General features: G+C 39.8%; 1 protein-coding gene across 1 annotated transcript in view; it reads right to left on the reverse strand.

Moving 5' to 3' along the window:
- The window catches only part of doc2a (double C2-like domains, alpha), a 31,052-nt gene that overhangs the window by 239 nt on the left and 5,450 nt on the right, over window positions 1-25,363 (reverse strand). Inside the window, exons 3-11 of the mRNA XM_020924429.2 lie at window positions 24,553-24,632; window positions 24,350-24,424; window positions 23,224-23,333; window positions 17,770-17,896; window positions 16,356-16,415; window positions 6,312-6,502; window positions 2,675-2,756; window positions 2,351-2,447; window positions 1-1,065 (exon numbers count right to left, since the gene is read on the reverse strand). The exon at window positions 1-1,065 is cut by the window's left edge and continues 239 nt beyond it. Coding sequence (XP_020780088.1) covers window positions 929-1,065; window positions 2,351-2,447; window positions 2,675-2,756; window positions 6,312-6,502; window positions 16,356-16,415; window positions 17,770-17,896; window positions 23,224-23,333; window positions 24,350-24,424; window positions 24,553-24,632 — 959 coding nt within the window. The 3' untranslated portion in view covers window positions 1-928. The remainder of the gene's footprint in view (window positions 1,066-2,350; window positions 2,448-2,674; window positions 2,757-6,311; window positions 6,503-16,355; window positions 16,416-17,769; window positions 17,897-23,223; window positions 23,334-24,349; window positions 24,425-24,552; window positions 24,633-25,363) is intronic.

The raw sequence follows: 25,363 nt of genomic DNA on the forward strand, positions 1-25,363 counted from the left end.
GTTACTGTATATTTACATATATATAAACAGTTAACACCACAGGTTTTTCAGCATGCCTCTTTTACCACAGAAAACTCAGACCATTTGCAGTGCTGTAGCAATGTTGCCTTTGTGCCATTCAAAATCATCATGCCCCGTGAACCCTCTTAAAGCCACAAAAATGTCAACATATCAACAAACATTTCAGTATTAAGTTGTCAGTTATAAAAGGCTTTCATTTCTTTACAAATGCTGTAATGCCATCTACAAACACGCTTGAAGTAAACAAGGAAAGCACAATGATCACATCTCATCCCAAATTAGATTTTTTTGACTCTCCTCAGTCAATAACAAACATGCAAAAAACACAAAGCATTAACACTGAGGATCCAATTGTCATGTTGTGGTAGTGCTGTCTGAAAGTTCAATCTGATTTCTACATACAAAACAGTGTTAAGACCACTTGAAATATTTGGAAGCATTAGGCAAATCATTATTGCAAAGGAGAGGTATGTGTGCAGCAGACAGATGAGAAATTGTTGAAATGCAGTTGAATAAACAAAATAGACCAATTTAATGGGAACGACCATATATGCAGAATAATTATGTAATGTAATTTTGGGGAAGTCCATTTAAATTTTCCTTGTTGTTGTGTGTGTTTGCAAAAGTGCAGAGAATGATTGAATTAGCTGCAGATGTCATGTTTCTATGAATAGGATTATCAAAAGATTTTGGTGCTGTTTCAGTGGTGGCAATTCATTTGATCTGCAAATGTGCCCTCAGTGCGATGCTGTCTTCAACTCTGGCTTGACACAAAGTAGGCAAGATCTGAAAACCCCTTAAGTCATGCACACAGTCCTCCTAGCATGCGATGGAAATGTCCCTGGTGTCAAGTGTCCTCCCCAGGGTCAAAGGTCAAGGGTCAGGACAGTAGACGAAAGGCCAGAGTTCATTCCTGCGTCGCGGATCCAGGCAGCTCATTGGTAAGTGTGTGCCATCGCTCCACCTTCTTCCCCTTGTTCTTCAGACAGTCTATCCAATGCTGCAGAGCCTCACCCTGTGAGTGGCACCCTAAGGATACACCACCTGAAACATAATCAGGACAATATATGAAATATGTAATTTATAAACCTATAGGCTGTAGATTTATTAGGAGTAAATGTTTCCAAAAGCCTAGAGACTATACTTATGAGATATTGTTTTAACTGTTAGCATATTTTCAGACCAGTTGGATAAAAAGCCCTGCTACCCTCTTCAGTCCAGGTACCTGAAACCCTCGCCACATTAGATTGACAGCTGCTATATAAACATGACATCACAACTGTACTGTTCTTGGACAATGTGTGCACAGATGAGACACTCTGACATTGAATATAAGTGATAGTATACAGAAATCTTCTTTCAGAGTGAAGAATTAAATCTGTATTTTGTATTCTGTTGCAAAATATACATCATTGTTGTTGTTTTTTCTCAAGAATCCATATCATGAGCAACAATTTTATAAAATACATTTAGAGAAGAACATCCTGATGCCCACATGCCCACATGCCCCCACAACCACATAAAAGCTTCCCACACCATCCGACCACATTTCTGACAATTGCTACCGGCACAAAGGGAATTTCTAACAGGATAACAGGGATACATCTTCATCTGACAGTCGTCTCACATCAAATAGGCTTAATGCCTTCAAAGGAAAGGCATGAAATCAGTGCTGTTTTATCTATTTACAGTAACTAGGTCGCACCATTGTTAAAAAAATATCTTATCTGTTTCACTCCAGTTAGTCAATTAGCTTTCAAGTGACAAGCTAGCCTACTAAAATGTATAATGTAATCATATTTACAATTTTGACAAAAATTTTACAAATTCAGAAAATATGACATACAAAGTGCAGTTCATTGCACGTAACCGTCTTATGGGTTGAATTTGTGATGGAATACTTATCCTGCACTGATATTTTAGCACTCAGCTCTTTTTTCAACATTCCCTCACAAACCTCCACTTGACTGGTATAATTAATATTTACCAATCCTTTTCAGGAGATTGAGTAATAATTAGAAAAACATGAAAACCTGTCATAGGCACTTTAAGTCCAATTTGGCCTGTTCTGAAAACCCTGTAATTACAAAAATCCAATGTGCTCTGAACTCACGTGTAAGTGAAGGGACTTTTAAGTTTGTCTTTTTACAGGTGCCTTACAATGGAACTATCACTGCAAGGTCATTAAATCCTAAATTATACAACTTTTTGGAAAATACGACTCAAATGACCCTCTTAAAATAACTTTCAGACATGAGTCATGGACTTTGCTTTCTATCATACACTTAACTAGCAAACCTTAAGACAGGGAGAATGTAATTACCCTCACCTATGAAATCATTGGACTTCCCGAGGTCATAGTCCCATACTGTGACTTCCAGTGTTTTTGTGGCCAACTCCGAGAAGGATATTTCATAGAAGAACTCCTGATGAAGAACAAATGGAGGAAGAGGTTAAAGATCAGCACATGACACCTGTTACAATCTTACTAATGAGAAGAGAGTACATTTAATGTGCAGTTTAATTGGCTGTTTAAGGGTATATTCAGATAATGTGCATGAGATGTATAGACTCAAGGGAATATCTGTGAGGGTCTAAATGAGGCATCTCTGTCAAACACACTGTCACATCCTGCTGAAAGACTCCAGCGTACCTCATTAAACTCTGGGTTCAGGGTCTTTTTTATCACCGCTGTTTTGTGCTTGGACTTCTTATGGACGTCTGGCTTGAGATACCTGTAAAAGGAATGTCACATTGTCAGTGGCAATACAAGTCACTGAAGGACCAGACAAACATCCTCTGTATGTATATGCACTATTTCTGATGATGGTTCCGCCACTATCTTGCTTCCATGGAGGTGTTATTGCATTGCCTATTGTCTGGAATGTTCCACTGTATGGCATTAAACTGATTTTTTTATGAAGTTGTTAAAAAGACAGCAGAAAACACATCCATTTTTATTATGAGTCACTTGCCCCTCCTCATAAGTTTACAAATGCCATACTGCAAAGCAATAACATTTCCAAACAGGTGGTAGAGCTTCCAACAGAAAAGTTACATAATGCTCCTTTATGCACTTGCCTCTTGCAAGTCTGCATAACATTCCTGGAAATGCAGTTTTACAAGACTTGGTTATGACAGTTTGAAGGTTATTTATGTTTGTGACACATTAAACTTATCAGTAATTCCCACGCCACCCATGCAGACTGAGAAACCCTCATCATGGCCTTTTGTTAAATTCTGCTTAAACCCAGCTGGATGAAACCAAGGCACATATTTGCTTTCCACCCACCACCCACAGCTCCAGGACCGTATGCTCCCACACACTCCCAAGCACAACTGAGCATCTGGGAACCAATAAATAAATAAAAAATATTGCGCCAAAGGCCAAATACGTGCACCCTAAAAGAAACAAGCTGCATACTGCGGATAAGCGGAGAAGATATGGACAGGCTAAGAATAGCTCCATTTACTGTTCAATCTGAAAGGTTTAAAGGGATTATACACAAACATGCTAAAATTACATCTGCATTAAACGAAAATGCTAATGAAATGATCTGTGTGGGCCTTTAATTTGATAAATTGATAAACACTATTTCCTAGTTGTAGTAAATATCCAGTATGCTACTTTTACTTTCCCATTTTCTTTGTGATGCCAGTTTTTGGTGGATGGTGGTGTCTTGGTCATTTCCCCAGTTTTTTCATAAGGTGACCAAGTCTAAACAAAAATTACAAATAAATTTAGCCGTATATGTTTTCTTAGTACTACCACATGTCCATATTTATATCTTTCTTTCTCAAAATATTTTATTTTATCTATAATTTCTTGGCCCTCTATTCTTTTGACCATGCATAATTCTTCTATCTTTTCTTCTTTACATCATCATATCATATTATTGATTTAATTTTCATTATTTGAAGTTACAGTATTATATATACAATTTTATATTATTAAGTTTAATTTCATTATTTTGAATTACTTTATATTATAGGTTTTGATTTAAATTCGTGAGTATAATTTTGAGGGGGTATATAGGCAGAATAAAATATAGAGGACAATAATATAAAAAAATAAAATAAAGCAACATAAAACATAGTTCCAGTTTATCTTTCCTTGAAAACATGACAGAACCTAAATGAAAAACAAACACCCAGCCTGTCTATGCCAGGAAACTGTGGTCAAAACATCTCCAGTGAGAGCACAGGGATTTGCTCATGACTACATCTGGTGGTCAAATGTGGCATTACACACCAAGCAAGATTGACAGCAGAATTATTTCTCTTGAGACACCAGGTTTTCCATTTCCACTTGCTGTTTTCAAATCCCATACCCTTGCACCTAGAAGCATTCAAACATTTTAAGCAGAGAGACAGTCAGACCTCTGATGATCTTTTTCTTTTGGTTGTTCCTTTCAGGGGTCACCATAATATCACCAGCCTCCATCAAAATCTATTTTCAGCATCTTCCATAACAGTTAGCATCATGTCCATCCATATAAAACTCATCTTTGGTCTTCCATTTGCTCCCCCTGCTTCTCTGCTCCCCTGCCTGGCTGCTCACATCTCAACACGCATCTCAGTGTTCAGGCTGTTTCTTATATCCTGTGTGTGAATTTTTATCTTCAGAAAGTCACACATGGCATTCCCCCTGATCTACTCCAGCTTCTCTCACAACATGAGCTGTCCAATTGCAGATATAGATTTAGGATTGCGGCTTGGCAGTTCAAGCTATTCACACTTTTATTTGTCACACCCTTAGTATTTTTGTAAAAGATTTAAAAAAAAAATGTTTCAAAAAGCTGTCAATTGAACATGTTTTTTTTCTGGGCTAGACTTTCATCCAAAAAAAAAAAAAACTGTAGAAATAGTTTCTAGAAGTGTAAGTGCAGAAGCCTCTGAACTGTCACAATTAAAAGGTACCAATCTTTTTTTGTGCTAAATATTCATTGTCTATACATTTTATTTGCACTAGTGGGGTACATTTTCTTTTGTTTAATGTTTATCATTTTAGCTGCATTGGGTAGCGTAAGTATAAGACTACATATGTTTTCTTTACACTGTGGTTCAAAAGCTTTTACTATCTTGCTAAAATGCTCTTCAATATAATTTATTCATTCATTTTTTTGTAGCAACATAGCACACTTCACATTTTGTAAGACAATACTCAAATACATTTCCTGTGTCCTTCATAGATGCACACCTCCTGTATTTTTTTCCTAACGACTGAGGACACCATTGGCAAGTTGGGGCATTAGAACCTTATTTGTCCGCTTTCTGTCAGGTTTCATCATTTAAGTCTTAGACCTGTGTGATGTTCTACGACAACAACAGGCTACGGTCAAGCAGACTATTGCCTTTTTTCATCAGTGCTTAATGAGGCAGCAGAGGTCCTCCCTGCCCCTCACGATAGCATGCAGCTCTTATCTCGGCCCATATGTCCATAGCATTGCATCACCTGTGGAGGCATCAATACACACCCTGGAATGATGAATGGCCATCCCAGGTCAGAATGGGTCCCACTTGTGAGACAGCTGCCTTCATTTGTCTCAGTTACAGTTGGCCGTGGTCTGTCACTCAAGCATCCAGGCCGATGATTCATGGGGTCAATATGTGCTAGCGGCCATTATGCCTCAAACGCAGGTGAAGATGTGCAGCGAGGGTAGCCCACAGCATGACAGAATGGGAGTGCAATAAGGACACTGGTACTCAATTAAAGCTAAGGTTACCCTGTTGTAGAAGAGGAATTATCTGCAGTGGCTCTAAGGATCTGATCCACTGTTTAAAATATATTTTCAGGACCAAAAAGACCCAAGGATGAGTTGGCATGACGACCAAATGGAAGAGAGTGCTGACCTCCAGCGAGGATTATTGCAGTACCCACACTGGGACTGCAGGGATTTTCTAGTTCACTTCAGGTCAAATAATTTTCATATACTTTTTAAAGGCCCTGTGCCAGTCTACTGTCTCACAAATGCAGTGGTTCAAAATTATTCACTTACTTTATGCATTCTGAGCATCCTAATTAGTCACCGTGAAGAGTTTAAGAAGAGGTTTTCAACTCTCAGAGACCAAAGCAGAGTTTTTTTCATGGTAAAGCTTAAAACAACTAGCATGCTAACATGCACTTCCTGGTTATCGAACAGTATATAGTGGACTTATTCTGAACTCAAGAGCCACTTAAACAATATCTCTGTACTTGGGCAAGACAAATTTTGCTCAGATACATGGGAAAAACAGGTTGTGCAGATGCATAGAGCCTCACTAGCCACACCTGACTTGCTGATACTTACGTTTTGACATAAGGATCTGAAAAGCCATTGACATCCATCGCCGCAAGGTGTGCACAACGCTTGACCCCAACACACAGCCCTCCACGGGCCCTGTCTCCTTTCGTGTCGCCCTCTGTGGCTGGAGGAAGGTACTGCAAGCAGAGTAACAGGCGCCCTCTCTCCTCCAAACTCCTCTGCTGCTCTGTCTCCCACTGAAAAGAGAAAAGAACATTTGTAAATAATAATATTGAAGTGCTGTGTTGCTGACATTGGACAACAATTCAAGCTATATTTAAAGGTCCTGCTATATCACAAAAAACTGAGAACTTGTGAGCTTTAAGCCATGTTACAATCAAACACACCTAGAGTTGTGTTTTATTTAATTCACACATGTTTGAGTAACCCTGCATTATTAGTCTGTCTACATCGCCAAAGGTCAAAATACTTGATGTCATGTAGTGGTAGTTTTCAAGTTAACAGCTATCTTTAACCTTTAGTTTAGTTTGAGATGGGCAATAATTTCAGGGCTGACATTATCCAAATGGTTCAGTGAAGGTCTAGGGAGTTTAACAACACAATGGTGCACTTCCTGTATTACTACATGACATAACATCAAAAGATGGAACTGATTGTTTTCCGCTTAAGAGAGGCTCAGTCTAAATATACAGGGTCTGTGAAATGTGTGAATGAAACAAAACACAACTCCATGCTTGTGATAAGGAAACAAAATAATAACATGGATCAGAAAATTGTTTAATATAGGCCCTTTAAAAGATTAAAAAATAATAGTTTTAATCTTTGCTGGTAAGGCCCTGTTTATTTAACCATAAAAGACAAGACAGTAAAAACATGCATATTCAGACAGTATTCCAGATCCCTTACAGGCTAAAACTGTAGATGTCAACAACAAATTCCTTTACATCAAGATCTATATGAAGCAAAACATTTGACAGAATCAAACTGCCATGTTGTTTGACCTTTTGAATCAGTAATGTCAGGCAGCATCATTTATACTGTCTGTCACAGGCTTGTACCAGCGCTGCTCAAAAGAGACAGTGATTCAGCCCAGGCCTTGTGTCTTGAATATGTAAGTTTAGACAGACTGAGCAGAGCCTTGTGTCTCTCTGTCTCTCCATCTGCTCTGAGTTTGAGTAGTCTTTGTACCACAAAGGAGACTTACACTACAATATGCCAAATGTTCACTGTCCACGCATTCACAGTGCAAACGTATTGTTCTCAAGAAGCTTAAGAGAACAAAGGTGCTGGTCTTATCTTCAGCGTTAGGAAGTAACTGAATACATATACCAAGGATACATATTGTGAATTCTAATTTTGCATAACTGTATTCATACAGTTACTTCTTCATTTGGTGGTATATAAATATAAAGAAATATATTATATTTTATTATAGAATAGATTATTATTACTTCAAACTGCACATAATGAGACAACTTTGCATTTGTGATTTCTCTAATGAGGAAATGCTCTAAAAACTGTGAAAAAATATAAAACTGTTTTTAATACTATGTTGTGTCTTTATATTATAATTTAAATGCAACCCTCCCTGAAAGTATTTTAAGTATTCAGAATACAGTACTCTGATTGGACCATGTAGCAGAATACATTACAAAATACATTTTAATGCAGGTTTTCTGTAAATAAATGCATTTTCAAAGTGTTCTTCCCATCACTGCCTATCCCACAAAGCTGTGTGCCCAGACTAAACAGGATTTTTGACAGTTTTTGACACTGAGCCACCAAAACCTATATTTTACATGATAAAAAAAGATAAGAACTAGCAAGATGGGAGAAGTGTATTGCTTAAAGACATCAATTTGCACTAGAGCCACTACTGCCATATTGCAGCACATGGTATTCCCAGTGGTCCATTAATTTTCTTCCACTTATCAGGGGCCAGGCAGTAGTCTAAGCAGGGATGCCCAGACTTTCTTCACCCCAGACATTTCCTCCAGGGGGATCCCGAGGCTTTCCAAGGTGAGCTGAGAGATATAGTCCATCCAGCGTGTCTTGGGTCTTCCTCTGATCCTCTTTCTGGTGGTACATGCCCGGAACACCTCCCAAGGGAGGCATCCAGGAGGCATCTGGAACAGCTGCCCGAGCCACCTCAGGGAGCTCTTCTCAACGTGGATGAGCAGTGGCTCTACTTTGAGCTCCTCCTGTGTGATTGAGCTCCTCACCCTATCTATAAGGGAGCACCCAGCCACCCAGTGGAGGAAACAAATTTTGGCCGCTTGTATCCATAATCTTGTCCTTTTGGTCATTACCCAGAGCTCATGACCATAGGGGAGGGTAGGAACGCAGATTGACAGGTAAATCGAGAGCTTTGCCTTTCGCCTCAGCTCCCTCTTCACCACAATGGTCCGATACAGCCACTGCCTCACTGCAGACGCTGCATCCGTCCGGCTGTCAATCTCACACTCCAACCTCCCCTCACTCATGAACAAGACCCCTTGATACCTGAACTCTTCCACTTGAGGCAGGGACTCTCCACCCACCCAAGGGCAAGCCACCTTTTCCTGGTTGAGAACCATGGCCTTGGATTTGGTGGAGTTGTTCTTCATCCGAGCCACTTCACACTCAACTGCAAACTGCCTCAGTGCATGTTGCAGGTCCTGGATTGATAAAGCCAACAGGACAACATCATCTGCAAACAGCAAAGATGAGCTCTTGTGGTCCCCAAACCGGACCCCCTCTCGCTCCAGGCTGCACCTAGAAATTCTGTCCATAAATACTATGAACAGAACCGGTGATAAAGGGCAGCTATGGCAGAGTCCAACATGCACTGGGAACAGGTCTGACTTACTGCCGGCAATGCGAACACAGCTCCTGCTCCGGTCGTACAGGGACAGAAAAGCCCTTAGCAGTAATAGTACTTCCAGAGAATCCCCCACAGGAAACACAAGGGACGCCATTGAATACCACAAAGCCACAGAAGCACATGTGGCCTGGTTGGGCAAACTCCCATGAACCCTTGAGCACCCAATGGAGAGCGTAGAGCTGGTCCAATGTTCTGCGGTCGGGATGAAAATCGCACTGCTCCTTCAGAATACGAGGTTCGACTAGGTTCGATTCTCCTCTCCAGTATACTAGAATAGACCTTACCGGGGAAGCTGAGGAGTGTGATTCCCCTGTAGTTGAAACACACCCTCCGGTTTCCCTTCTTATACAGAGGGACCACCACCCCGGTCTGCCAGTCAAGAGGTACTGTCCCCGACCGCCACGCGATGTTGCAGAGGCGTGTCAGCCAAGACAGCCTGACAACATCCAGAGACTTAAGACACTCAGGACGGATCTCATCCACACCCAGATCCTTGCCACCAAGGAGCTTGCCAAACACCTCACTGACTTCAGATAAGGTGATGGACAAATCCGCCTCCAAGTCTCAAGCCTCTGCTTTCTCGTAGGAAAACGTGACGGTGGGATTGAGGAGATCCTCAGAGTATTCCTTTCACTGCCCGACAACATCCTCATTCAAGGTCAACAGCTCTCCCCCCGCACTGTAAACAATGTTGGTGAAGCACTGCTTCCTCCTCCTGAGGCATAGGACGTTTTGCTAGAATTTCTTTGAGGCCGACCGATAGCCCTCCTCCATGGCCTCTCCGAACTCCCAACCCCGAGTTTTTGCCTCTGCGACCGCACGGGCTACAGCATGCTTGGCCCTTCTCTGCCTGTCAGCTGCCTCAGGAGTCCCACAAGCCAACAAGGCCCAATAGGACTCCTTCTTCAGCCTGACGGCATCCTTGACTGACGGCATCCACCACCGGGTTCAGGGATTGCCGCCGCGACAGGCACCACAGACCTTACAACCACAACTACGGGAACAAAACCCACTTGGATGCCATGTCCCCAACCTCCCCTAAGATATGGGAGAAGCTCTCCCGGAGGTGAGTTGAAGGTTGCCCTGACAGAGGTCTCTGCCAAACATTCCCAACACACCATGCTTGGGCCTGCCAGGCCTTTCCGGCTTCCTCTTCTGCCAGCAGACCCAACTCACCACCAGATGGTGATTGGTTGACAGCTCTGCCCCCCTCTTCAACCAAGTGTCTAAGACACGCAGCCAGAAGTCAGATGATGTGACAACAAAGTCGATCATCAATCTCTGGCTTAGGTGCTTGTGCTTGAACATGGTGTTCGTTATGGACAAACTGTGACTAGCACGGAGGTCCAGTAACAAAAGACTATTCGGGTTCAGATCAGGGAGGACGTTCCTCCCAATCACCCCTCTCCAGGTCTCACTGTTTTTGCCCAGGTGGACATTGAAGTCCTCCAGTAGAACAACAGAGTACTCGGTCGTGCACAGTCTAGTACCACTCCCAGGGACTCCATGATGGCCGGGTACTCTGCACTGCTGTTCAGCCTGTAGGCCGACACAACAGTGAGAGACCTGATCCCAACCCGAAGGCGCAGGGATGTGACCCTCTCGTTCATCAGGGTGAACTCCACCACATGGCGGCTGAGCTGTGGGTTAATGAGCAGGCCCACACCAGCACGTCGCCACTCCCCGCGGGCAACGCCAGAGAAGTGGAGAGTCCAGCCCCACTCAAGGAGTTGGGTTCCAGAGCCCAAGTTGGCTGTGGAGACAAGGCCAAATATATCTAGTCGGTCACGCTCAACCTCTCGCACAAGCTCAGGCTCCTTTTTCCCCAGCGAGGTGACATTCCATGTCCCCAGAGCTAGTCTCCATGCCTGGAGATTCAGTCATCGAGGCCCCCTCCCTAAACTGCCACCCAGATCTCTGCACTGGCCCCTTATGGATCCTCCTGCAGGTGGTGGGTCCACAGGGAGACAGTCCCAGTGGTCTCCCATCCAAATACTCCTAACCCTGGCCTCCTACAGGGCCTAACCCTGCTTAGCTCCTGAAATTAAATGAGATCGACGACTGACAAAGTACACATGCATGAGGGAAAATACTCCTATATGAAGCTTTAAAACAATCCTGGATTCATTGCAAAAGAAAGAAATTATTAAAAGACCTAATAATTGTGTCCTTGGCTTGTGACTATTAGTTTAAAAATGACTAAAATCGGTTAGTGTGATTAGTTATCCAAATGTATTGCAGTCGTGCTGTCAGTACAGAAATCAGCAGCTCTCATTTCTCGCTCTGCCGCTGAGTTTTTATGTGAGCCACTTGCATCTAGATGAATATCCCCTGGTGCGGCTTTGAACTTTGAACACTGCTCTTGAAGTAGAAGCTGGTGAAAGATAGAGTTGCCCACTGGCGTTCACTGTTCCTTCTACTGCTCCTGCTATCTCTCTCTTACACTCTAAATATTGTCAACACAGAACTATCATACATTATGTCCTGTTTCTCTGACGATTTACAGATGGCTAAGAACCTTTTGAGTGAGTCAGAGGCTTGGATTAAAGCATTACAAATAATCTTGAATTTCAGTTGTCAGTTTGGTTGTAAATAAACCAAAATAATGAGCTTCTAATATCACAGTTTGATCTCATAATCTGGTATTACCCGCTAAGAAAAGTAAAGTTTTTCTAACAGTGACTCAGTTTTGACTATCGCTTCGTTACTCTTAGCTGGAGGGGATAACTGCAAAACAGCAGAGGTAATTTGATTTTCTTCCCACAGCAAACCCAGATGTACTGGGTAAGTATTTATCACATTGTGGGGACTAAGATCTGGTCCTCTATTTCCTTTATTATTAGCTCAACAACATGATTTAAGGTTATGATATGGGTTCATTTAGGTTAATATTATGGTTTAGGTTAATTATGGTTAAAGTGGTTGAATGTTAGAATGTTGATACCTCATCAAAATCAAAATTGGAGTTGTGTTTTGTTTCATTAATAAATGAGTAATCCTTTATTATTAGTCTGTCTACATCTCCAAAGTTAAAATAATCTGTTCCACCTTGTGATGTCATGGAGGGGTAGTTTTAAAATTAACAGCTGCCTTTTACTTTTAGTTCAGTGGATTGGCTATTCCAGGGTTGAAATCATCCAAATGATTATAGTAAACCTGTATAGAGTTTAAAACACAGATAAGCACGTCCTGTATTAGCACACGACATTACAAGGTGGAGTGTTTTTGAGAGAAAACCTCAGCCTAAATATGCAGGATTTGTGTGTTAAACATGTGTGAATGAAAGACAAACACAACTACAGGTATGTTTTTGACAAGGAAACAACATTGTAATATAGATTTAAAAAATTGCGTAGTAAGCATTTAAGGTTAGGATCAGTGTCAAGGAAATCAATGTCGCCAAAATCCAACAAACCCAAAAATGTGGTTGCAATACCAGTGAGTAACTTCCAAAGCAACAGTCCAGAATCCATCTATTTCCAGTTACGTCTGTCACCATAATTCATTTCTCGACTTATCATTCAATATATGAAAGCTGGAACAAAATATTTTAGGGCTCAATATTTATCATGTGTTCAATTTCTTTGCAATAGTTGAGAGACTTTTATGTTATCCGATGAGATTTGAGCTGTAGAGAGTAGAATAAATAACATGGCTAATTATTGGTTTACTCTGCTATTTATTTTCTGCAGCTCATGCCTCTAAATGATACTGTTTGTTTAAAATAACGTTTACTGGGAATATCCTGCTTTGTGTCAGTGGCATGAAGTAGTTTCAATATTATCCTTTATCGTAATATATCAGTGTAGCAGTATATCATGCTTCAAAATCTGTGATCGTGACAGCCCGATTTCCAGTCCAATTGCTCCCCATAGTATTGGACAATGCATTTTACCAGACCACAAACTGTTAGCACAGCATTTGACAACAGGCGTGACAAGCGAGCAGATCAGAAGTGACAGATGAAAGAAAGCAGTGAAGGGCGAGAGGAGGAAGCCGATGTTCTCGTATAGCATCATGACTCACGCTCCTGGCCAGCAGCACGCACAGACATACATTTTATTATAGGAGGAGGGCACGTGTCCACTCCCTGGCAGCTCCTCATCACTGCAGGTGCTCTAGCAAAACAGATAGTCAAATGGTGTTTTATATATATATATATATATAATCGAGAGGTTTTGCTCATTATTACTTGGTTTGGTGAGTAGTTTCATTCAAGCAGCATATTGTGAAAAAAGTTTAAAAGAAAAGTACAAAAATATAGGAGGTAGCAGTGAGTTCTAAAACTTCATTCTTCCACATATGTCATTAATACAGAAAATTCCATCCGGTATGCAAAAACAATTTACATGCAAGGGTGGCATTTTTCTGATTGATTAAACAGTAATTTAACACAACAGTCATCTTTTTAAATTAGTCTAATAATAAATATTGTGCAGCGTAGACAAGTTATGGCCCTTGTTAATATTAAGACTGCTAGGTAACAGATATGGTATGATATGGTATACCTCTAGTGCATGTCAATGGCCATAGTTAGCCTGCCACTAAACCTTACCTATCTTACCTACTCTTTAAAGCACCCAAAGCAAATCTGTTATTACGCCAGACTGTCAATGTGAATGTCTGTGTCGACAGAATAATTTTAGAACTAAAACTAACCTTGCATTTGAAGGATTTACGTCTGAGCAGCAGTGAGTTGTACTTCCTGATAGAAAGCTTGGTAGTGGCGGACTGATATATGAGAAAATAGTCCCTCAACATGCGACGATTCATGTGATGCAAGGTCAGTTTTATTTCAAACATTATTCTTATCAACAGACATTTACATCGACAGTCTGGCGTAATAACAGATTTGCTTTGGGTGATTTGTGGAGTAGGTAAGACTGTTTTTAGTGGCAGGCTAACTATGCCCAATAACATGCGTTAGCCTAGCACCAGCAACCTCTCCAAATACAAAGACTGGATGGAATATTTAAAAATGTGTCTCCACATGTCTCCAACACTCACTAGGAAATGAGGCCCTATGGCCAAAATTCTGAACTGTCCCTTTAACCCAGGGGTGGGCAAGCTTTCTGGCTCACGGGCCACATAGGGTCCTAAAGCTTGACTGAAGGGCCGGACAGAAGACAAGGACATAACGTGTTTAGAGCTCAGATTCATAACATTCTCATTCACATCTATCTAGGACTTCAGACGCGGGCTACACATTTCATCACTGCTGTGAAAGATTCAGAACACATAAACTGTTCAGACCTGTTCCACTGCACACCACGAGTGAATGTATATCGTGAGTTCACCATTTTTGAATATGACTGGTAACAGCTCATAAACAAAGCTCACGCCATAAAACCACAGATAAACACCTGTGAGTGTGGTAGAACCTGACTCTAAAATGTTGAACTCATTAATAATTACAACTCAGAGTCAATTGGTTTTCTTGATGGATTTTTACCAACTCAAACTGGAAGCAGTGCAGTCTTATATCTTAAACACCAACTACTTCACTCATGGTCCGAATAACTCCTGTAAAAACACTTTCCCATAAAGCATTGCGGCCAACATAATATGCCGCAACTCAATGTATATATAGTGCGCCATCTACTGGGAAACGCTGGAAATGCATGACAAATAAAACATCAACAAGGTTTATTATTGTAATTTATTCCAGTTCGGCAGGCCGGATTAAAAGGTTTAAAGGGCCGCATACGGCCCCCGGGCCGTAGTTTGCCCACCTCTGCTTTAACCCATACTAACAACTAGACAATATTTACAGTGAAATCTTTACTATAATTATGTTAACTATGTTTTAGTGAAATGAGTAGTCTAACCTGTCATATACACTTTAATGTCATTGTTATGTGCCATTGTTCATCCCTGACTCCATGTGTGTGCTGTCATCTATATCTCTCAATCTCTCATTAAGTCTTATCTTCAGGGCAACACTAGACCTGACCTAGGCAATCAATATGCCAAATAGCCCGGGCTACTCCACCAATCCTATTCTCTTTCTCAAATTGTTTTTCCACAATGGATATTTTCTTTCCCTAAGTCCCACACTTGCTTATATCTTGGCACAAGCCATTTTTGAGAATCATCATTACCTGCCAACAGCAAGGCAAACCATCTGCCATCAGCGAGCAGGACAGTTTCAAACTCGCAATTAGCACGAATAGTTTGCAGCAGGTGTCTGGTAATATACCAGCTCAGACCTTCATAGATCGATAGACTTCGATTCATTATGGAGGTGGGAATAAACAGGCATCAATGGGAAGCCAAGCGCACGCAGCCTGACAAATGGAAAAGGTGCTGCAGAGATAAATTTGTGGGCGGTGGATGTGAAAAAGAAAATCAGGGAGACAAAACAAGATGCCTGGAGAGGAGAGGAGGAGGCATCAAACAACCTTGAAGTGGGACGCAAACAGGAGCACAGCTGTTGGACTGGAGCTGAGAGCAAAGACTTGGGCCCTGGTTCGACCTTTAGCGTGAGAGTGACGGAGGAGCAGCGGCAAAGTCATCTCAGGGAAATGTGAAGGATCCAGGAGCACTTGAACTGACAAGCCAGTGGTTATTTTTAATTCTGTCAATGTAATTCTACACTGCATACACAAGAGTTTTTTAATTTGCATTGATTACCTCTAAATGGCAATGGTTCAGCGTTTAACAGATGCTCGCTTTCTGAGCAAAAATCATAATATTTTGTATAATGCACTCTCCCTTGCTTTAACATAATATGCTTTACATTTCCTGTATGTAGACTTACAAACATCCAATTTTGTATAGGTCAAACCTTATTAATAACTGGAATAGTTTTTTGTCTCATATAGCTGGTAGAAAAGATAGGTGTTTTTGTTGTCTACTGTTGCATGCACTTTTCACTCATGCATGTGAAATGAAGGCTGTCACTGGTCATCTATCATTTGCAAACAAAATGACATGTCTCTCACTCAAGATTAGAAATGTATTTCAGTCCCTGTTTTTTTCCTTTCTTTGTTACTCCATGCATGTGTGTATTCTGCATCCTAGGCAACTGGAAACCAACTATACATTAATATATTTGTAATTAAAAATGATGACAAATTTTGACAGTAAATCAGTAAAAATATGCAGACAAATCAGTGCATCATCGCGAAACTTCCACTACTCTAATACTAACTGTCTGAGGAGCAGTAAACACATACTAGTACATCTGAAATTACTAGAAGTTACTAAACAGCAGAGTTGGTCACCTCTCTCAAGTAGCAGGAGATCCCTCGAAGCGCAGAGCTCATGGCAGTTGGTGAGGGCAGCTGGAGACACAACAAGAATATGTGAGAGGATTATTAACACAGGATATGAAAAGCAGAGAGGGACAGACCTGAACTGAGCAGACGGTGAAGCAAACTTTGGCTGAACATTGTAAATCTGAACGAACTGTTGCTGACAAAATTGCAATCTCCATGGTACATAACTAAATTAGCATTACAGTTTTGGATAGGATAACTGAAATACAACTCCAAACACTTAATCGGTTTGTAAAGAGTCAAAAGGAAAACTTTAGTATTAGTTCAATATAGTTCAGCATTGCACATTATGCATTTTAACAGCCAATAGAGCTAATGTACAATAACGGCCATACTATTAATCCTGATAAATGGACTGTTGATATGACATAAAGTGGTATTTTTGATCTCTCCCAGGCCCCACAGTAAACAAACAGCCCCAGGCTTTTCCCAAAGAATAAGAACACAGCATGGCATGGCGCCTTTCACCCACTCCTGCCCCCCACCCCTGCCCCCCACTCTGTAGCGCTTTTATTTTTTAATCCATTTGTTTCTCAGTCCCCCTCGATCCCACTATCGACGCTTCCTCCTTTTATTCTTGTACTCTCCGAGCAGCCTTTCCCACATGTGACCTGCCTGACATTTAGCCGACACAAAAAGCTATTTCTAGACAGATATTCTGTTATGGTTTACCTCTTATTTATGCTTCACTAGAACTCACTATATACAATATACATGGTTATGTTTTGTTTAGTTTAAAAAAAAAAATCAAAAAAAAACTCATAAGGCCTTCATCAATGCATCTAAATAACCAAGAACATTCCTCATGGGGATAAAAAGTGGTGATAAGAAAACATTGTTAGCCTCTGTGTGCAAATGACCTTTTCTTTAATTAGACCCAAGTGTTTTCTTCTAACCTTCATAAATTCATTTTTAACTAAAGAAAATATTTTGAAATTTTCCATTAGTAACATAATTTCCATGTAAGAAACTCTAATTAACCCGATCTGGAAGTCCCCTCAAGCTTTTACTTCCTCTGTGATTTACAACACTTTATTTCTTTTCATTTTCCCATGGGAAAATATTTACAATGTAATCATTTGAAGTGGCTGGCTGTGGTTTTGGATTCGATATTAATCATACACTTGATTCAAAATGTGCAGTTTTAAATATGAGTGTATATTTTGTCCATCTGGCCATCTTGTCAATGTGACCAAAGGGCATCTGTACTTTTCTACTGAGTCATTTTGAGTGACTTCAGTAGCTTGTGTTCTGCTGGTCTAAAAGTGAAGTTCTCATAAAGTGAAGTCTTTAATTAATTTGGTGCTAAGCTTCTCATTTAGTTTTAATGACGAGGCTGTTTCTGATGCGGGAGTCTCACAGGAGGGGGGTGCTCCAGACAGATGTTAAAGTGTTTGGTCTGGTCAGGCTTCACGCGGCGCAGGGCCACCCTCGACTCCCCAATGAACTCATTATGTGTCAGCTTGTCTTCGTCACACACAGACACCCTGAAGAAAGGGAGCAGAGGGGACAGAGAGAGAGGGAAACGGGAAAACATGAATAAACATAAAACAAGAAGAGCAGGAACCATTACTGACGCAGGTAGAGAAACGATGTTTCATACCACAAATGTTCTCCCACTCAAGGATACAATTATCATTCAGACAGCTGAATAGACTCATCTATTTTTAAACTTTGTGATGATGGAGATTTAAGGGGTCTCACTAAAGCAGGACTAAAACCCAGACAGAGACTGAACTTGGAAATCTAGAAATCAATTAAGGCTAATAAAGTATGGAACTGTGTATTGACAATGCTTGTAATGCATTCAAATGTAGATTTTAAATCTCCATTGCATTAACATTTCACCTTACTTCCCCAGCCTGTTCTAGAGTGACTTAAAATTTAATCGATTCAATCTAGATTTAAGTTGGTCTTATCTAAACAATATCAGTTTTCCTACAGTGTGATGTACTGTATGCTTTTAGTTAGATCACTTTTCACAAATTTCACCCATTAACCCAAATTCTTGAAAAAATATTTAAACGCTAATAAACCTAAGTATCAGATCAGTACAGACAAATTAACTTAATTACTAACTAAACTATCCCTTTAGACAGGTCATAAAGGCATTTTTAAAAGAGAGTGCTTTGCTTTATTGTATTGTTTGACAGTCCCTTGACTAAAAAGTACCTCTTTTATCATTGCCTGGAGGTCCATGAAGCATTTCCCATTACCTTTTGTTCACAATTTCAATTTTATATGTTTTGGTGATTATGACAGGTACAATACTTATCTTTATCTAAAAAATAAACATCATGAAACTTTTTTTTTTTTTTTTTTAACTCAATTTAACACAAGTGAATGGTGAATTAAGGCTACAAATGACAGACATGATTTAATAGTTTCTGGCGAGCAAAATAATGAAAAGGCTAACAGAAGACCTTGACTGATGCAAATTCGGTAAATGACTCAAATTGAATGGGGGGAATAACAGGAAACGTTTAATCAAGAATTCTATTGGCTATGCATTTAAAATTTCAAACAAACACAAAATCCATCTAAGAACCCATTCTAAATCCGTGACTAAATCTTACAAGCATCTCAGGCACTACTCTGCGTCTCTCTGTATAATAACATAATCATCATGACCCTTGTTCAGTGGAAATCATGCACAGCTAATACAATGCTGCTCCTGACTCATTTAATTATGTGCAATGCTGCAGTAACACAATAATGATGGAAGGCAACAGTTGACACAAACCTGACCTGAATTAGACAGACCACAACAGCCAGCATCTGTATGTGGGCATAGTAAACACCAGCTACTATTCCACCTCCTCTGGCAAAGTGAGCTGTGCAAAAGTGCATAAGACTCAACCAATGCATATTTATGGGCTCGAGAAAACATTTCTACAAACTGTAATAGACCAAAGATTTGTAAATGCTTTTGTTATGGAGAGAGGAAAAGCCCTTGTGACACAAATAATATAGTCACGGAAAATGGTGCTTAAAGGGCCCATATTAAGCTATTTTTGGATGTATGTTATTATATTGTGTCCTCATCACAAACATACCTGGAGCTGTGTTTTGTGTCATTCTCATGTTTTTATCACACAAACCTGCATATATGAGATCTTCTCTCAAACAGAAAACACTTTGTTTCACTTTGTGATGTCATGTGGATACAGGAAGTGCTCCATACACCTTCACTGGAATAATCTAGACTGAGCCCTGGAATTACTAATCTCTTCTGAAGGTAAAAAGCAGCTGTTAACTGCCAAGCTACCACTACATGACATCCCACAGTTACACCGATGTGTAAATGAAACGAAACACAACTCCAGGTATATTTTTGATGAGGTAACAGCATTATGATATGGCTTAAAGCTCAGAGTCAATTTGGCACAATACAAGACCTTTAAATCATAACAACTGCCCACATCGCATTGCATTTCTCATGGTACGCCAGTGTTTGCTTTGGCACATGTGAATACTAATATGTTTATAGCAATAAAACACAGGCCCTATTATTCAAATAAGGACGTGAGTGTGAGCTAAAGTCAAGAATCAGTATGCTAGGCTTTATGTGGGGCCTGTGAGCTATTGTTTTTCCTGTGATCTGTATGTAAATAAGAACAAGCAGCATGAAGAGGTGGGATGAAAAAAGCTATTTGTCACGGGAGAAATGGAGCCTCCTTCATGTGACTTGAACCTAATTTAAAAGTGCGCATTGGAGGCAGAGATAGGGCTGGCTACTTAAATGCACAGACGCAGAACAGTGCAAAGAGGGGCCACAGAATTGATGTTGTCGCCATGGTTAAATCCAACTACTACTGCACAAATGACAGATAATATTAGACGCCTTCGGAAAAGCATTCTATTATGTATTGCAGGTGGGAATTCTATATGGTACAATTTGCCTTTAAACCGTCTGCATGTAGATGTTTTGACTTGGTTTACGGTTAATATCTCTGTAATTTCTGCACCTATGCACATGGATTTTTTTTCTATTAAAGCAATAAGTGGTGGTATTATGCAGCACTTTTAGTCACACAATTCAGATAACAAAAACAACAAATGTGTTTTATGCACAAAAATGACAGTGATTTGATGGAGTCTCCTGCTTGTCTCCATGGAGATTGCAAAATTGTATGCCATTATTTCTGTGGATCATTTTTCAGACAAACCAACATTAACAATATTTCAGAACCCACACCCCCACACCCCACCTAAAAAGTTTCATAATGCCCCTTTAATAATCATAAATCTTTGGAGTAGATTTTGGAATTGTCTAGTAACCAAGTGTCATGCAAGTACTGGGACATAGCTACTATTACTACTGTTACTTCCATTACTTGCATAGTATGATTCTGCCTGGAGATCTTCTATATAGTGACCCACAACCTCTTGCCATTAAAGATGCATTGTGTAACTTTTCTGGTGGAGGATCTGTCAGATGCTTTTCTCCATGGAGATTGTATTGTTTGTCTGGAAAGTTTCAAAGTACGGCATTAAACTTTTCTGTATTCTCCGAGACCAAACCAGATCATGTTACTGGTCAGGGCCTGTTACTCAAGGTATTTTTGAGCAGTAAAACCACCTGAATTTAATAAATGTAAAGTATAGCTGTTTAATGTCATACTATTGGAACATTCCAGACAAAGCAATAACATATTTATAGAAACAAGCAGGTCACAGAGCACCAACCAAAAAACAATATAATAATAGGGAGACTAGGGGGAGAAATTTTTTGTAGCCTGCAGTTTATGAATGAGAATCAGAGGACAAGACTGCAAAACAGAACAGCAGCAAAAACAAAAGGCGCCATAGGAAAGAGGAAGTAGACACGTCAGAGGGGCGATGGATGAGAGTGCGAACCAGCCTCGAGAGTGAGATTATCATAGGTCAATGAGTCAAGTGCGATACCCAGTGCTGTTAGAATGTGTTTCCTACTATAATGTCACAAATTATGTTTAGTCACATTCACTGGCATTTCAGGGCCATCATTGTTGAATATTTTATGTAACCATCTTAATTCTAGTAGAAAATATATAATGCCTAGCTCAAGCAATTTTACAGCAATAGTGTGATAGGTTTGCTATAGCCTGCACCTTTTTTAGCCTTTACTTTTTTTTGTTGTCAGCTCAAGGTCTTCTTATATTTTGAGCAGAGGTGCAGTAGTCAGTTTCTTTTTTTAAATTTTAACCACAGTGAAATAGAATAGTTTTATTTCACTGTGGTTAAAATAAATACGTCATACTTTCTATCAGATCAGATATAGGCTATGGCGTTATCAAAAAATAAATCAAATCAATACCCTGATACTGATCAATACTAAAATTGTTGAAAAACAAGCAAGGCTGAAAGAAAAGGCACTTAAACTAGAAACCAATCTGACAATTTTATATCAGAAATCTGTATTTAATATTAATTCAGTTAAATTATTAATCCAATATTAAAGATTTTATTGCCGTTATGCTAGAAAACAACTAAAATTATTTAGAGCAACAAGCACTGGATAGTTTTACTGTTAAAGGATCTATTTTACACAAAACTGATTCATGTGAGCTATAAGCCATGTTATAATGTTGTTACTCCTTAAAAACATACCTGGAGTTGTGTTTTGTTTCATTCACAGTGAGTTTTATTCACATTGAATAATCCTGGAATATTAGTCGGTCCCTGTATGATATGATGAAATCGTAGTTTTCAAGTTAACAGTTACCTTTTGTCTAATACAGATTGGCAATTCCAAGTCTTAAATGATCCAAATGATTGGAATGAAGGTGTATGAAGTTTAAAAACACAATGTACACATGACAAGATTAGGTAGAACAGAGTGTTTTCTATTTGAGAGAAGAACTCCGCCTAAATATGCAGGATGTGTGTATTAAACGTGTGAATGAAACAAAACATGACTCTAGGCATGTTTTTGATGAGGAAATAACATTATAAGATAGATCAGAAAGATAGCGCAATATGGATGCTTTAAGTGCAATACAAAGTAGCACTTAAAATGCTAGTACCATCGTAACAACACTAATTTGAGCGCTCCTTTAAATGTCTGGATGCTTAATTGAAGACATTCACTTGAAAATAATGATCACAATTCCAGTGCATCTGCTCTGTAATGTGTTGTTGATTTATTTGTGCAATGCTGAAAACAATCTCATTTTTTGACAGCGGTAAATCTCCCCATTAGACTGCTCCATGGTTGGCCGCTGTGGAGGAAATTGAAACCTCTGCTTCACTTTGATGCATTCCCCCAGTTTCGTGCCATATGTCGCTCGGGAACAGAAAGCTTTTCTCAAGGCAAGCCCCACATTTACCCATAAACCCACACTGCACATTACTGATGATAGCCGTAGTGCTCTCTCTAAAATAACATTCTATTTTAAACGTAACCGTAGTGACGTGTTTACACATTTCACTGATTTAACACTATCTCTCAGCCTGTGATGTAAGCCCATTGTGTTTTCCACTACCCTGGAGATACCAAGTTCCTATTTAAAATTAGACACCAAAAGTTTTAGAGACAATTCACGGCTTTTGTCACCTCTAGAGGGGGTCAGCGAGATGAAACACCCCGCAGTGCTACGCCTGACCCAAATATGTCAATGCTGTTCAAGTAGAAGTGAATCGTAGCAGACGTTTAGGTTTAAGAGAAGATAGTTGAGAGCTTTTGTTGTACTGTAGGACATTAGAGGCTTTTAAACTTCGAGATAAAATGGTGAAGGCGATAAGGTATCTCCTGTAAGGAAAAGTCTGCTTTGTTGTGATCAAAAGGACAGGTAAACAGGACCAAAATAGCCTTGTACAAACATTTACCCACCTTAGTGTTTTGCGGTACATGTCTTCCTCCGTGATCCCACAATAGGTCAATGTCTCATTCCAGACTGGGTTCAGAGTGTTGCGGACAATCTTTGTTTTCAGTTTATTAGCCTATAAAAAAACAAAGAAAACAGACATTACTAAGCACTTATGGGTTTTCATACAAGGAACTAAATGTACTGTTTCATGATTGACAAGTGAGCAAACAATCAAATAACACCAAGAAACAGCATTATGATGAGATTAATAGGGTGGACGAGCTGTCCCTCTTTTGGTTGTCCTACACAGCCATTTGTCCCCTGTGTCACAATTTCAACAATTTCCGAGTTTTTCACTGTCCCACGTGTACAACTTTGAGGTGGTCAACCTTATTAATAATGATAATTTGTGATCTTACATTTTGGAGCATGATCACACCCCAGTCACACCTCTTCCTTTCCCCTTTTTCATTTAACCACTTCTCATTTCTGTGCTGTTGTCACCAGCACTGCTATCCCTCCTTTCTCCCTCCTTTCACATGGCCATGAGAGTGGAGTTTGGCACCAATGGCTGCAGAGTCACATTCTGCGCTATAAAACTGAATAATTGTTAAAAGGTTTGGAGCAATTTTGTTATTTTACAATAGCTCCATGGTTAAAATCGTTAAGATTAGAGTTTGATTTAGTGGTCGATAAACCAAATTGGATGTAGAGCTATAGGTGGTCCTCCACTCATCATGGTGCTCCCCACTCGCTGCAGCTAGAGTTTTCCCCAAGAAATGTGTGTTACTCACAAATTGGTTGATTGTTTTATTATTTTTCAGTAAAAATCTGAGAAAAGCCATAGAAACTCCTGAAACAAGATATTTTTGAGTTAACTGCTGTTAATAGAAATCACTTGATAATTTTTTCTTTGTGGGTTTCCTCCTCCACTTTTCTGTGTTGTCAGTGCATAATAAGAAGTTAGTCAAGGAGGTGGCACTTTTCACGACAAATACTTAGCGTTCATACTACTATATCTATTGTACTTTTTAACCCATCATGCATTCGGTGTTCGGTAGAATATGCTGAATTAACTGTAGTGTACAGTTTAGTGGGGGGGTTGTATTCAATCGCTAACGTCAATGTGCTAATAATAAAAGTGGAAACCTTGCAGGCTCCCGGCAGCAGATGCAGCTTGACGTAAGGATCAGCTAAACCATTAAAATCCATGGGCTTCAGACCCTTATGGAGAACAAGACAAGAAAAGACAAAACATTTAATCAGTGAATGACAAGCAGAAGGATCTGGTCAGAACACATTACACAAAGTTTTATGCAATGTTTAGTATGTTGTCTCTAAATTGAACATACCTTTGCTTTCAGTACTGTGCAGTGTAATGAGCTCGTTGCACTTTCGTATAGCAGGTCAAACTCAAGTGTCCCTAAGGAAGCTGGGAAGCAATTATGAGTCAGTTAGTTTGGTAATTGCTTGTGTGGTGATTTTGTACTACCTGTGTGTGGGAAGAAGAGATATAAACGGAAAAACGGACAGTTAGACTTGTTCTCTGTGAAACTTCAGTAACAATAAGTGATTAGAATAGACAAGTACTGGAATATGCTAATGCAGTAACTCAAAAAGCTATAATGTCAGTGTAGCAAATGCTAGCTTTTTAATATTACCACTAATTATTCATTAAGTTGAAAAAACATGGCATTTAAAATAACATGCTGGCAAATAAACAAGAGCATAGTATTTGTTTTTATCTATCAGAGACTTTACCCATGCATTGCGTCAGATCACTTTTAATACTTGTTAATAAAGTGATGAGAAAAATGTAGAAAAAAATAACAGATTTAGCTGAAGATAACAGACGGAACCTGCGGCTATTTATGCTAATGGTGTCAGAGATGCACATTGTGTGAGCCAAAGATCTGTCTGTTGAAGAAGCCACTGGTATTTCTGGATGTGAAGTTGAGACGTGTTTCAGTTATAGGTGATTTGTTTGTGTCTCGAGGCTGGGCTCAGGTGCATCTCATCACCATGACAACTACAACATTCCCTCAGATCCCTGCATCATGAGGCTCTTATGTGTTTGATTATGAGGCTTACGCTCATGGTGTAAAACAGTGGAGTGGTGTAAATGTACTGCTGCCTGCTAATCCAGGCTAAACAGCTGCGAGT

The sequence above is a fragment of the Boleophthalmus pectinirostris genome, unplaced genomic scaffold, assembly GCF_026225935.1.
Source record: "Boleophthalmus pectinirostris isolate CB_2022bp ecotype Guang Dong unplaced genomic scaffold, ASM2622593v1 HiC_scaffold_14, whole genome shotgun sequence".
NCBI lineage: Eukaryota > Metazoa > Chordata > Actinopteri > Gobiiformes > Gobiidae > Boleophthalmus > Boleophthalmus pectinirostris.